We start from the raw sequence: 14,702 nt of genomic DNA, 5'->3' as shown, positions 1-14,702 counted from the left end.
TTAAATTTTGTGTTATTTTATTTTATTTTTAATTTTTAATTTTATTTTATGTGTGTGTGTGTGTGTGTGTGTGTGTGCACCTGTGTGTGCCTGGTGCCCTTGGAGGCCAAAAGAGGGTGTCAGATACCCTGACAAGGGAATCACAGGAAGTTTGGGTGCTGGGAACTGAATCCCGGTCTTCTGAAGGAACAGCAAGTGCTCTTAAGCACTGAGCTCTTTATCAGGGTGCTGGAGATTTACACTCAGCTCCTCATTGCTTTAACTGGGCCATCTCCCAGCTCTTGAAGTTAGGTTCTCTGAGGCGCAGTGAATTAATGTGCCTGTCTATGGCTTGGTTTTGAATGATAATCGGTGTTCAAATCAGCGATCCCAACAGGAACCACGGAGAAGTTCTTTCTGACTTCTGACGTATGCCCAGCATTGCGTGGCCACCATCACAGACACTAGAACCTTTGCAGCGCCCCCAAACCAGCATCCTGCACATCTGTGTTCCCTCCCGCTCCCAGCATCTCGTTCCTTTTCATTCTTGACTGGTACTCTATGGACATGTCACATTCTTATCTATGTCTGGGTTAGCTCCAGTTTGAACATAACAAACAGTGTTGCTTGAAACATGTACACACATGTCTGTGTGAGGAAGTGCCCGTGGCTCTTGGCTGGTACCTAGGTATGGAATCACTGGGTCACACGGTCCATTATTTGATCTTAACAAAACCCATCACATTGTTCTTTGTAGCCCGTGTGCCAGTTTTCACTCACCAGCAGCAGATGAGAACTCTGATGTTTGCCTCCTTGTCAACTTAGTCCCTTTCATTACCCTCTTCTAACGGACAAGCAGCCTCCTGACTGTCTTTCCACTCATTGGCCACACTGAGTGTTAACTTTCCTACCTCCTGTGGGTCTTTCTGGAGAAGAGTTCAGGCTCTTACCGAGCTAATAATTAATAAGGTCTTCTTCAGGGCTCTGTAGCGCTCCTCCGAGAACTTGAATAACTTCTTGATGATATTTTCCTTGCGAGACCGGTTTCTAGAGTCAGTGCTGCAGAGGGGGCAGGAGAAAGACAGGAAGGAGACTGCACCCTTAGACTTGGCCATAGTGCAAAAAAGCAAGCGCCCCACAACTCTCACAGTACTGGCTTTGTGGGGCTCTTTCTCCAAAAAGGGTGGTGTACAGGGGCAGGCCCGTTTGCTGTGAGGAGACATCAGACAGAGGACTGCCCTGAAGGAGATGTTTATAGGCATCTGTTAGCTGTGTCCCCAGTGCTGTCCAACCCTAGGCAGGCATCTTTCAAATCCTGATCTCACATAAAGACCAGGAAGGGAACCGGAGATTGCTGGCCACCAGGACCCTAGGACAGGCAGCAAGGCACAGCACATGGGTACCACAGCTGAGGGCATGGGAAGTCCCAGCCTCTGCCCTGCTGTGACTACGCCAGGTCCACTTGCACCCTCATGGTCTCTTTTCCTCTCTCACCTCTGGCTTTTTACCCTGAGGTTCCATAAAGCATATGAGTGTTCTTGGAGGCCATGAGCATGGCCTTGAGAGCTGAGGCTTCCTTGTAAACTCCCATCAGAAAGGGAGACCCAGACCCTCGTATGGTGCTTTGAGTAAAAATGGCCTCCATAGCTTCACATTTATGAATGCTTGGGCCCCAGGTGGTTGAACTGTTTGGGAAGGATTAGGAGGTGTGGCCTAGCTGGAGGAGTGTGTTCCTGTGGGTGGGCTTTGAGGTTTCAAAAAGCCCATGCCATTCCCAGTTACTGCTCTGCCCCCTACTTTGTGGATAAAGGGGGCAGCCGCTGCTCCAGCACCATTTCTGTCCACTTGTTGCCATGCTCCCCACCATGATAGTCACGGACTTTAACCCTCTGCAGCCATGAGTCCCAAGTAAATGCTTTTTTTAAATAAGCTTCCTTGGTTATGGTGTTTTGTTACAGCAACTGAAGAGTAAGATACCTCATAACAAATCTCAGCTGAGGGCCTCCCATTCATCTTTGCTTAATAGACGTTCTCTGTGCCCACAAGATAGAGCAGGGCAGTGGGGGAGTTCACCTCTGGGACCATTCTCACACTTGCTGGAGATTTGATGCAATGTCTACTCAGCTCTGCACGACACATCTACACTCTGGCTCTGTGCCTCATGGGAAAAGTGTCTCAACAGTTAGTTTTGGTACTACTGTGTAAGTACTCCCCTTCCTGCATGGATACCAGGCCCAGTGACAGGTACTTCTCCATTGTGGGAGACCTCTCTGCATCTGGCCTCCTTACCATAGACTTCACGAGACACCACAGCCTCCACTGTGACAATCAAAAATGTCCTGTGACATTACCAGGAGCCTCCTGGGAGGCATGCAGCCCCCCACTGGAGGACTACTGTTTTAAAGCTAATGAAGGCTAGGAGCTGGGCATGGTGGTGCACATCCATAGTCCTACACAGGAGGAGAGTGAGTTCAAGGTCAGCCTAGGCCACACAGTGAGACCTAATAAAAGAAAGAAAAGAATGCCACAAATATATAAAACTTTAATTGTATTCTGAACAGCCCTAGAAAAATGTGCTATCAGACTAAGAAAACCATAGTGAAATGGAAGTGACTGCTTATGGCATGTGCTCACAGCTGCCTCGTAGCAACAGAGCAGGGGGACTCTGGATGCCTGAAAGGCTGGTACCCAGAGTGATCACATCCCTAAGCCCTCAGGCGGGACAGACCCCAGTGAAGCAGAGCAAGATTAACTCTGTGGTGCATTTTGCTTTGGAATAGGGCAGAGCACTCTCAACACACCTGATGAAATATATGTATGTTAAAAAAAAACAACAAAAAAACCACCTTTTCTATTATCTTCATGGCTCGTGAGTGGTAATCAGCAAAGAGCACAGAGAAGTATAAACAAGGACTCCTTGGAGCTAAAGTCTAAATTCCGAAGTGTTGCCTTAGTCCTTTAGTTTTATTTCATATTTCTGAGTTGCCGCTACAACTTCCAGCTGGAAGTTACAATAGACATTAGCAGCAAACAAACACTGTGCCTGAGGCGAGAGGCTCCCATGACTGCAACATTGTGAGCGTAGAGACAGGAAAGCAGGTGAGCACGTGTTTCCCTTTCCATAAAACACACAGCAAGTGTGTGCTACATACGGTCTCCTTGGGACATACTTGGAGCTGAGGGACCTCTGTGAGCAGGTGTGTGTCCTGGAGGAGTCTTCCAGCTCTGGGTGTATGGCCCCAGTGGTATCACTCAGGCTTTTTTTTTTTTTTTCCCCCTCTAGAAACTGGAACAAGAATGCCATTCCTATTGTTTAAGGTAACTTGAAGCAAGAAAGGTGAAAATTATTTATAAACGGTAAAATGCTAGGTAGGTGTTGCCAATTAGTTAATGAGGACAGTTGGTCACTGAATACATGAAAATATAACATAATACATACTGTGACTGCTAAACTGATTTTAAACATACCTGCATCTTTTCTTTATGTGGATTGTCCTACCGGCTTCAAACCCCTGCCGCTCATAAAATGCTGTTAAAAACTGCTTCCAATTGACTCTTGTGGTGGTTTTAAGCCCAAATCTGCACGAAATGAAAACAACAATATTAAACAGTTTTTCCTGTAATACCACATAGATTAGATATTTAATATTGAGTCAAAACCAACAGCTATGAATTTATATGAAGTTTTAGATCTAAGGCAGACAAAATCATTTTGTAAAATAGCACCACAGATTGAGTCCTTAAAAGCAAGGAAAATCAGAGGATCGTGTTCTCTCAGTGGTGGCAAATTCTGAAGGAAGAAACAAAGGGATTTGGTTAACATTCTAATGTTCATGAAAGAATCTTCTCAAACTCATTGCCTGAAGAGCTCAATTACTTTGACAGGCAGGACGAGAGCTCTTAAAAGTATTGGTGACCTTAGCTTTGGGGCCTGTGACTGTTCACTGTGCATAGCAAAGGAGACTGTACAGTGATTCTGGGTAGACCCTGAAGGCTGGGGTACAGGTCAGTGCTAGGGTATTTAATTAGCATTTGCAGGGCCCTGGATTTAATCCCTAGCCCAGCAAAATAATAATAGAAAGAAAGAGAGAGAGAGAGAGAGAGAGAGAGAGAGAGAGAGAGAAAGAAAGAAGAAAGAAAGAAAGAAAGAAAGAAAGATAGATAGATAGATAGATAGATAGACAGACAGATAGATAGACAGATAGCAATAACAAGTGTGGGCCTTGAGGTGGAAGGGTACCCTTGGTTGTATAGGTGGCCCAACCCAGCACATGAACCCTTACAAATGAAGAAAACCACTGGCAGGTAGTGAGGGCATCCTGTGGCCAACACATGCACAGGCCTGCAGGAGCTGCAGAAGCCCAGGCTTTCTAGGGATCCCCTCATACCTACACCCCGGCCCACTGAGCACTGCACTGGGCATCTCCTGCCACACTTTAGGACTGTGTTTACGCACTGGGGACACTGGACTTAAGGTCTTTGCCATGGCAGCAATATAAACACACCCAACTAAAGTTTTTAAGAATGATTTCTCTTTGAAGATAATATAATCACATAATTTCCTCCTCCTCGTTCTTCCCTCCAAACCTTGCCACAAACTCTTTCTTGCTTTCTTTCAAATTCATGGCCTTTCTTTCATTAACAGTTGCTACCTGCATATATATGTGTGTGTTTATACACATACATTCTTAGATGTAGCCTGCTCAGTCTGTACAATGGTACAATGTATGTTTGTAGGGCTGACCATGTTGGTAGTGGACAGCCAATTGGTGAGTCCTTCCCTGGAGAACATGATTTCTCCCACTCTCAGCATTCCTTAGTTGCCTGTAGTTCTTTGAATAGGGTTGAGGCCTCATGATCTTTCCTCTTTCCACTCTGTCAATTGTCTTTGTTTAGCTCATGGTTAGGTAGTCATGAGCTGTACCTAATGTTCTGAGAACATTTCAGAAGAGGGGGAGGAAAGATGGTAAGAGACAGAGGATCAGGGAGCTTGCTGTGAGAGTATGTCTCCCGGTAATATCAGAAGCTATGTCCATAAACTCTCACCAAATGACTGCATAATTAAAAGTTTTAGTAAGGATAAATAACTGAAAATTCAAAAGTGCATTTCCATGGTTTGACATGGTTCTGTGAGTTGGGGGCCCCAGAATCATGACGTTAAAGACATCTGTGGGAACATCCTGTGGAGACTTTGACAAGTGGCTTCCTCTCCTGACTGCTTACCTGTGAGATGATGGCCAAGATGGCCAAGGAGGTTCCTAAAGGATAAGGCAACAGAGCTGAGCAGGATGGCTAACACTCAGGTGTTAGATCACATACCTCAGCTTCCTAAGTGGGTCATTCAAACGCTAATGTCACACATCCCTCCAGAACAGGGGGACAAGAAGCCCACACAGAAATATCACGTCTGAGATGCCAAAGCCGGTGCATGAGGTAGGCCGCTTTGATTTACGAATCTGCTTATAAAAACTGGATTGGAAAACTTGAATTCTTCACTTACATCAATGACATTTTAAAGTACAGAAAATAGAGGAGATTTTCAGGCTGCTGCGGGCCCACCCTTAGGACAAAGGAAAAGATATCTGCCTTGGTTCTAAAGCTGAGCTAGGGGACCAGGTCTTCCTCTGGCCTTAATTAGTCTCACTTCCCTCTGGGTGTTTTCTTTCATTACTGTCTGCTAAAATGCCCTGAGGACTGTCACCCTTCCCAGCCATCCACTGTGTGACGAGAACAACCTGAGGGTTTGGCCCTGAGGTTTGCAGGCCAGGGAATTAAGATCATGTGTGTCACTTGGCCCCAAACCTCCACTTGTGATGTGGTGATCACCATCTCCTGCGTGAACTACATCTACATCGGACAGGACGCTTCTTTAGAACAAGAAGGCCTGTGGTGTGCCCATCAGCTAGGTCACTGTATGCAAATTTGTTTTCTGCCAGCCCTGCCTTTCACTGTCCCATGGGACAGCAGGCTGAGCCCTGTGGTGCAGCAGCAGTCCACTGAAGAAATGCCATCATTGTCACCAGACACCAGACAACTGGTGCCTGTCTCTACCAGAAATCTTCTAAGTGAGAGTGGCCTGGCTGGCCATGCATACACGCGTTCTTTGATGTGTTTTGTTTTTCCTCCTTGAACAATCTAAACTGCAGGGAACAAGCTGCTCAGTGTCACTTGAATGGCAGTATCCAGTGTCTTCCTGTCTCTAGCTGCTTCAAATGGGAGCTCCAGCCGACCCATCCCTTGGAAGACAACTGGACTGCCTCCATGAGAGCTAGCTGATCACACTCCTCCACTGTCACTCTGAGAGGCTTCAGCCCAGCTATGAGAATGCTCAGGTTCCCAGAGGGCTCTGCTCCAGCCATGATGGTGCCAGCCATCAAAAGCTCTGTTCTGGACACAGTGGCTCTCCAGGAAGGATCCGGGCCCGCAGCTCCAATGCGGACTGCTGAGACACCCAGCCTCGTGAACTGAGCAGCTATCAAGTTTGTGGCCTCACTGGTGTTAGACAGCTGTCGCTGGACTACACAGACCAGCTGGTGTAAGCCATGCAATAACCCCTTCTCACAGATACTCGTTCTGTGGTTCAGTTCCCGTAGAGAACCCTGTCTAAGTTATCAACATTATGCATTTTTATTTCATGTTGTGTTTTCTCTAATAGACTGATGCCGGAAAGTAGATGACGGCCACACTCCATACAGAATAGACCTTGACAAAACACAACACACAAGGGAAAAATAAAAACTCTCAGCAAACATAGAAAAGAAATGTCTTGTAAATGAGAGGAAGACACATGCCATGGAACACACATGGCCAATCTCATGTGCACAAGATCGGGACGGAGGGGAGGAGGGCGACAGGAAAACTGCCTACGCCCATGCTCTGATGCAGGAATGAGCAGCTGCGGGCTGAGATGGTATGACAGGTCCTCATTCTCAGCCTTGTGACCAACAGGAAAAATCAGGCCTGTACAACAAAACTCTAGACCAATACGTCAGTGGACTCATTGAGAATATACTATTCAGACTTAATAAACAAGAATCGCTTATATTCCTGTGCCGGAGAAACGACAGCTTAGTGATTAACAGAACTGACTGCTCTTGCAGAGGAGGACCTGGGTTCAATTCCCAGCACCTACATGGTGGCTCACAATCATGTGTAACTCCATTTCCAGGGCATCTGATGCCCTCTTCTGGCCTCCATGGGCATCAGGTATACATGTTATACATGTAGTAAACAGACATACATGGAGGCCAAACACCCATAAGCATAAAATAAAATAATAGTTTTAAATCACTTGTGTTTCTAATTACTAGCCACAAATGGTTAGAATTTGAACTTTTTTTTTTTTTTTTTTTTTTGGAGACAGAGTCTCACTGTGTAGCCCAGACTGGCCTGGAACTCACAGAAATCTATCTGACTCTCCCTCTCAAATGCTGGGATTAAAGATGTGCACTACCATACCCAGAAATGTAAATTTTAAAAATTCAATGTTTGCTTTTTTTTAAATTCTGGAGAGATGACTCAGCCATTAAGAGTGTTTGCTGTTCTTTCAGAAGACTCAATTTTGGTTCCCAGCAGCCCACATCAGGAGGCTTACAACCATGTTGAACTCCAGCCCAAGGGGATCTTCTAGCCCATAAAGACAATGTACTAATGTGCACATACCTACCTCCAACACAATACACATAATTAAAAAAAAAAATCTTTTTAAAAACCCGCACGAAATTGTATTGGTGGGGGGGCGGGGTAGAGCTGGCTGATTACCAGCGACAAGAGTGAAGCCCATGGCTGTTTATCTCTCTGGGGTGGCAATCACACCCATGCACCCTTGCCCAAACTCATCAAACTGACATCACAGCTGTACTTGAACGGAACCAGGGGGCAAGGGGTAAGCGCGCAGACACTCACGATGTCCACAAGCACACTTAGAAAGACGCCACATGCACATTTTTAATGGAAAACAATGAGCTGATGATGAAATGGCTCAGAGGAAAAGGCACGTGCTACCTGATGACCCCAGATCACTCTCTGGAATAGAAGAAGAGAACCAACGCCCACAAGTTGCCTTGTGACCTACACCTACACACACACACACACACACACACACACACACACACAAACAGAGAGAGAGAGAGAGAGAGAGAGAGAGAGAAATGAGAAATGAAAACATCAATTGCGATCAAGAACAGGCAAATCAAAACAAGAAACTATACTGCTGACTGTCAAACTAGCAAGGACTCGAAAGCGTCCATGTTAAGTGCCTGCCAAAAACGCTCTTGTGAGCTTCCCTTGTAAGAATAAATTAGCACCTTTCGGCAGTGCATTTTAGCGGTATGTAACAAAACCTTAAAGTGGTTCAAGGCCTTTGACTTGAGAGATGACAAAACGCATTTTAGGTTTTTTATTTTTATAGAATTAAAATGCTTCTAATGCAATATTCTGTGAGAAAACAGACCATAATTATACCTCAGACATTTCCAGCTATGGATATATGTGGGCCTGTATGTGAGTGCGTGTACTCACAGATTCTGAAATGAAATGGAAAAGATGCTAACAGCAGCTACCTCTGCCTATATTAGCAGCACTGTTTCTGGCTATCTTTGTAGTGGCTATCATTGGCTAGTATGAGTACAGGTTACCCACTTTTTCCTAGAATTTCCATGAACAGCACTAGTAACCTAAGTCACAGAGAATCCCCCTCCTCATGGGACTGGGGACTAAACCCTGCATCTGGTCATATTCCTGGACCTGGATTTTGCCCTCTCTCCGGCGCTCGTGGATCCTTTGCTGCCCCAGGCAACCCCTGCTCTGGACCCTGGGGTGAGAGCCAACACCCCACTCCCTGTGTCTCCCCACAGGGTGGAGGCTCACAGCAGCAGCAGGAGGAACACTGGACACATCACACTGTCACACGGCTTGACAACGGCGACCATCAAAGGAGGCGTCAGAGAGTGTCAAGAACAGAGATCAGTCATGTTGGTCCAGGATCCTAAAACTTCATGAGGAGAACACAAGCAGGGGTCCGAGCAGAGTGCGGCGGAAGTCCAGCAGTGACGAGGGCAGGTGGAAGGTGTCAAAAGGAAAGGACAGAACCACCATGGCTGACACTGTCCCCTCCTCAGTGCCCAAAGCTTCAACCTTGCCCTGCTTCCCCCCTCTAGCCCTGTCTGGACCTCCTGCCTGCTAATTTAGCCACACAGTCCAGGTGCCAGGGGGTCTACTTGAACAGGCTGGAGAAGCTCTGCTGGCCTTGACTCTGGCATCCCATAGCTTCAGCAGCGATACTGTGGTTTTGTTCTTCATGTGCATCTTGAACTAGGTGTGTTCACGGTGGAACTCAGTCTACCCGTTCTCCCTCCTGCCTTGAACGCCTCTGAACTCTCTCCTACATAGGGCAGGCCTGGAAGGTCCTTGCCTCCACAGTGAGCCCAGCGGATGTCCCTAGGTGTGTGCAGGGCCTTTTGCCTGCCTCTCTAGCTTCCCAGCTCTGTGCTCTCAGGCTGGATACCACATGGCCCATCAACGGGTCGTCCTCTGGCTCCTGCTGGGCTTCCTGATACCTGAGCATGGGCTGAAAGACAACCACTGTGTATCTTGCTTGGTGTCACTGTCAAGACAAAGACTTTTTTTTTTTTGCCAAAGCCCAAGCTCCCACTAGAGAACTACTGCACCTGTGGGTTAAAGGAGTCACTACTGAATGACCAGGATGCTTCATGCATGTGAGGATTTCTGGCCATGACAAAGTGCTCATGGGTGCTTAGGTAGAACCAAAGTATTGCCAGGTTCTGTGTAGCCAGGTATGACTGGCTCTGGGGAACTACAAAGAAAGCCCCAGATATAGTGAACAGATGCCAGAGTTGGGCCTTTTAAGTGGAAATCCATGGCCTTTGCCTAAGACACAAACACAGCCGAATGCTCCTGGTTCAAGGACAGCCCTGGATACCCATGGAGAGCAGACCTGCAAAACAGCCAAGGCTACAGCCAAATTTCCTCCCAGCCTTGCCCAGATGCTCCAGGACAGCGGTTCTCAACCTATGGGCTGTGACTCTTCACAGGGGTTGCATTATCAGATATCCTGTATATCAGATATTTATGATTCATAACAGTAGCAAAATTACAGTTATGGGGTAGCAACAAAGTAATTTTATGGTTCAGGGTCACCACGACAGGAGGAACTGCATTAAAGGATTACATTAATGGAAGGATGAGAAGCTCTGCTCCAGGGCATCTCAATCAAGACAGGCAGGTCTGTGTGCCACGGACTGCAAAAGGAACTTTTATTTGCCGGTTTCAATTGTTGTCTCGGAGGCTTATCACCTCCGTCTGCTCTCCTAGGCCTAGTCCTAGGAACTTCTTGCCCCCATACAATCTAACCTCGGCCTAGAATGTTCTCAGCCCCTGAGACTTACTGCTAAATAAGCTCACCCTTTCTTGTTCTTACTAAGCTCTGGGCTGGCTGGTTCAACTCAGCTGTTCTGGCTTAAACTCCTCTCCCAGCTGATTTATATTCAATCTGGCTTCTCAGCCCCTGAGTTGCTCTGCTTGGCCTTCATCTAACTCCAGCAAGCTGTTCTAATCTTCTGGTTCCTTTTCATTCTCTGGCTCATTTGGTCTTCACCTCTGTCTAGCTTGTTCTCTCATTCAACCTCTCTGTAAAACTCCCCTGATAAAACTGCCTCCTCCTCTACCTCCTCCTCCTCATCCTCCTCCTCCTTCTCTCTCTCTGTCTCTCTGTTGCTCCTTAAGTAGCTTCCCTTTCCTCGCTTTGTGAGAGTTGGGCCTATCCTATTCTGTCAAATCTCTGATTCGTCACCTTTTCTGCCACTCGTTACACAGCATGGGTGCTTCCTTCTAAAAACTAACTTTGCCTTCATTGTTTGGGATTAAAGGTGTGTACCAGCACCCCTGAATCTAAGCTTTTCTTTGCCTGAAACTTCCTCTCTACCAGGCTAGCCTTGAACTCAGATCTGCTTGCCTCTGTCTCCTTGGATTAAAGGTGTATTTGTATTCCAGCCAGATCACACAGACCTTAGAAGGTCTTTGGATGTGATCTCTTGCCAGAGCAGCCATATTCTGAATTAAAATTCCTCTACAATGGACCAAGGTGACTGCACTAAGAAAGGACACCCTAAGCAAGTTGGGGTGTCAGCAAATTGGTGTCTGAAAGATGACAACCAGGGAAAAAAAACCACAGGACCAGCAAGGTCTGTTGGGTAGAACAGAGCCTCACAGAGGTGATGGGTGAAAGCAGAGTCCATTTCACAGAAGGCCCCTTGATTACAGGCTTATCCTGCAGTTGCTCCACCAACTCCAAAATATGTGGTGGAGATCAGGATTCGGTCAGTGTGGAGTCCTTGCGATGACTGACAGGTGAGATAAGAGCAGCAGTAGAAGGATGGGCCTAGAGGACCATCTCACACCAGAAGGTGAGGAAAGTGCTGCTTCCCATGTTTACTCTCCTTGGGCCAGGGACGGCTGGGGCTACTGCTAACGAGTAAGAGGGTGTGGACTGGTTCCTACCATATCTCCACTGAAGTCACTGACTGGCCAATGCAAAAGCTACTTGGGCCCGGGACAACGGCTGTGGATCACTGTATGGGAGGTGAGGCAGTGGTACCAATCATAGATGTAGGTCCACAAGGCCCTGGCACCTGCTGTGCAGCTGTGGACAGAGCATGGTGACTTTCCAATGTCTCACAGCAAAGGCTCCTTCCCCTGGTGTGGACAGCAGCAGACCTTCATGTTCATGAGGACAACTGACCCACCTGCTTCTGTGGGAACAAAATATGAAGGGGCTCTGACACTCAGAGTCCTCGCATGCCTTGGCCTCATGTGCCACAAACTTCCCGCTGGACACATGTAAGAAATGAGTCACAGTGGGAGCCATTTTAGTATGAGGTGCCCTTAGAACTCACCAGAGTCACAGAAAGGCAGAGGTACCAGCCCCTGCCTTCCCTAGCTGGCAGCTGGGAAGTTACAGCAGTCTGCTATGTGACAGTGCCTAGACCAGAAAGGGAAGGAATCTCGAGGCCCAGGACGTGCAGTAGATAAAGTTATGTGACCTTAACCAACAGGGTAAGGCACCTGAGGAGGGGAAATGCTGGACACTGGGAAGATTGGACCTTCCTGAACCACTTGCAATGGAGGAGTTCAGGGGTACAGAGTGTGCTTGAGAGTATAAAACCATCATTGTGTGCTATGTCACTGTGTACCCCCTCAGGTCCACCAGCCACTTCTGCCTTTTCTCCAAGCTGAGTTCAACTTTGCAAGGTTATAAAGTAAACTGCTTTGCTTTCACTGTTCCGTGTTTCCTGGACTCTTACTATGACGCAGAGACCATACCAATTACGGTTTTGCAGTTACTGGAACTGGACGAATGAAGGAAAAATTACTCTGGAGGCTGTAGAAAGACAGGTGAGTTCAAGATGGAGGAGAGGATGCCATGAAGCTCCAGGGCTCTACCATCCTGTAAAGTGCCTAGGGGCTTGGTACCTAGGAGGTCTGCATCCTGATGGTTGGAACAGGCCCTTTAAAGGCTGCTGGTCCTTGTGCCACCAATCACAAACGGATGCATGCTTGAGTGGTGCCCTGGGTTGGTCCAGAGATTCTGATCATTTGCATAAGGAAGCCATCTTTCCTGGGATCAGTAGACAGTAGCTGCAGATGGTCTAGGCAGGAGGGAGCCTGCTAACCGGGACACCCCATGCCAGTGTCTTTCACTTGTTTCAGGTCAAGGGTGACTAGGACACAACACAGCTGAAAGCGCTCAGGGACAAGTGCTTTAGACACTTAAAGCCAGACAAGATCTGCCCATGTAAAAACAGACCATGCTGGTAAGATCAGGACTATTAAGATGTCTGGTTTCCCATGATGCTCTGAGCCCAGAGCAGACAGAGAGTAACCAAGGATGCCTTCACCTGAAAGCAAAGGGTGTGGGCACAGCCTTGTGGACCAAGTGATCCCAGGACTGCCCCTCACAATCACTCACAATTCTCTGCTCCTAGCTCGGGCCCCAGTGCAGGCTCCTCATAGTAGAATCCAGTAGGGCTTCCCTTCAGAGGGGATGGCGGATTAATCCTGAGTCTTTAACATTCACCATTGAGACTGAAAAAATAGGGTTAGGCACAAGTAACTGACAGCATGGGGAGCCAGCGTTCTCTCTAAAGCCATGATGGAAACTAAATGAGTTGTCTTTATTCAGTGGATGGGCCACTCCAGACAGGATCTACACTGCACAGTCGAAAGCCAAAATAGTTTGGGGAATACACGTTGGGTCAAATTATGAGCAGTCATTTGAGATATGCCAAAGCAGATATCAAAACCAAAACCAGCTGGACAACGGGAGCTTGCTGTCAAGCCTGGTGACCCAAAACCACCTGGTCGAAGGACAGACCTGATTCTTGAAAGTTGTCCTCTGAACTCCACGTGTGTGCTATGCCGTGAGTGCGTGTGTGTGCACTCAAACACACACACACACACACACACACACACACACACACACACAAATGAACAAAAAATATGGATGAGCTGTTTTAAAAAACAATGAAGAAAGGGTAATTTAATAAACAGCAACAGGAAAATAAATCATTGATTTGGAAAAAAATTAATTTGAATATCCAATTTACATTACAGTGCATTGAAGTGTTTAATTTTGAGAGTGAGACAGAGGCTGGAGCAGAGCTCCTCGCCCAAGCTGGGTAGGAATGATGCGTGACAAATTGTAAATGATAGAAGACATCGAAAGAAGAGAAGATGGATGTGTTTGATTATATTAAAACACAAACTTTGAGATACTCAAGTATTGTGTTAATGAAAAGGAGACAGCAAGCTGAGAAAGAGCGCTTACCCAGGACGGGCTCTCTCTTGATGCGCAAGTGATTATAAAGAATTACACCGGAAGGTGATACAATTCCCTTTAAACGCTTCCATCTGAGCCACTAGCCCATTGAGAGGAGAGGAGGATCCCCACCAAGGGAGGCAGGGTCACAGCGGGTCGGCACCTGGAGGGGCCAACCTCAGTGTCAGCCCCAGAAAGACAAATTAAGACAATATCGGGGCGCCGCTTCACGCCTCGCACGTGATCAATATTTAAAATGCTAATGTTAACGTGCGATGCGGGAGAGAAAATGAAACCGGATCACTCACCGCACACGACGGCAACCAACACTGGTTCCACTGCTTCGGTGTTGTGCTGCGAGGACAGCTGGGCAGCCCCGGAGACGCTTCGAGCGGTGACACGTGCTCTCGGCACAGCGGGCTTCCCTAGCCCACACAGGAAGGTCAGCCACCACACAGCAGCTCTCAGTGGCAGGGACGAGAAAGGCGCCCCTCACAGCCTCCCCAAGGCTGCCCTCTGACCTCCACATGTGCACTCCCACACTGGAACTGTTGTGCAATTCAGTCCTCTGAGCCATACGACTGCCATCTTGGGGAGTTCAGCTGGGCCCTCTTGCAAAAGATCCGCCCAGCTGGGCTGGTTGACTCTTTCCAGCCCTTTGGCAGCGTGGGAGCTTATGAGACCCTCACCTGAGGATCTAGCTTCCTTACCACCTGTTATTTGCAACTTTGCCTTAGCTGCATGTGGGAGAGCGAGAGTGGATAGGTCTGGAAAGGCAAGGGGAGGAGACTCCATCCTTGCAGGTAAGGGGAAGTCCTCATCCCTGCTGTGTAAAGGATTTCCAGGTGCTTCCTGTTGTGGTAGGCCCACACCTCTGCACGTAACCCCT

General features: G+C 47.5%; 1 protein-coding gene across 1 annotated transcript in view; it reads right to left on the bottom strand.

Annotated features, from left to right (window-relative positions):
- The window catches only part of Efcab6 (EF-hand calcium binding domain 6), a 184,841-nt gene that overhangs the window by 78,235 nt on the left and 91,904 nt on the right, over positions 1-14,702 (bottom strand). Inside the window, exons 11-12 of the mRNA XM_060388917.1 lie at positions 3,448-3,558; positions 930-1,038 (exon numbers count right to left, since the gene is read on the bottom strand). Of these exons, the coding sequence (XP_060244900.1) occupies positions 930-1,038; positions 3,448-3,558 (220 nt within the window). The remainder of the gene's footprint in view (positions 1-929; positions 1,039-3,447; positions 3,559-14,702) is intronic.

Source organism: Meriones unguiculatus, chromosome 8 (genome assembly GCF_030254825.1).
Source record: "Meriones unguiculatus strain TT.TT164.6M chromosome 8, Bangor_MerUng_6.1, whole genome shotgun sequence".
NCBI lineage: Eukaryota > Metazoa > Chordata > Mammalia > Rodentia > Muridae > Meriones > Meriones unguiculatus.
This window is presented reverse-complemented; position numbering and strand designations above follow the sequence as displayed.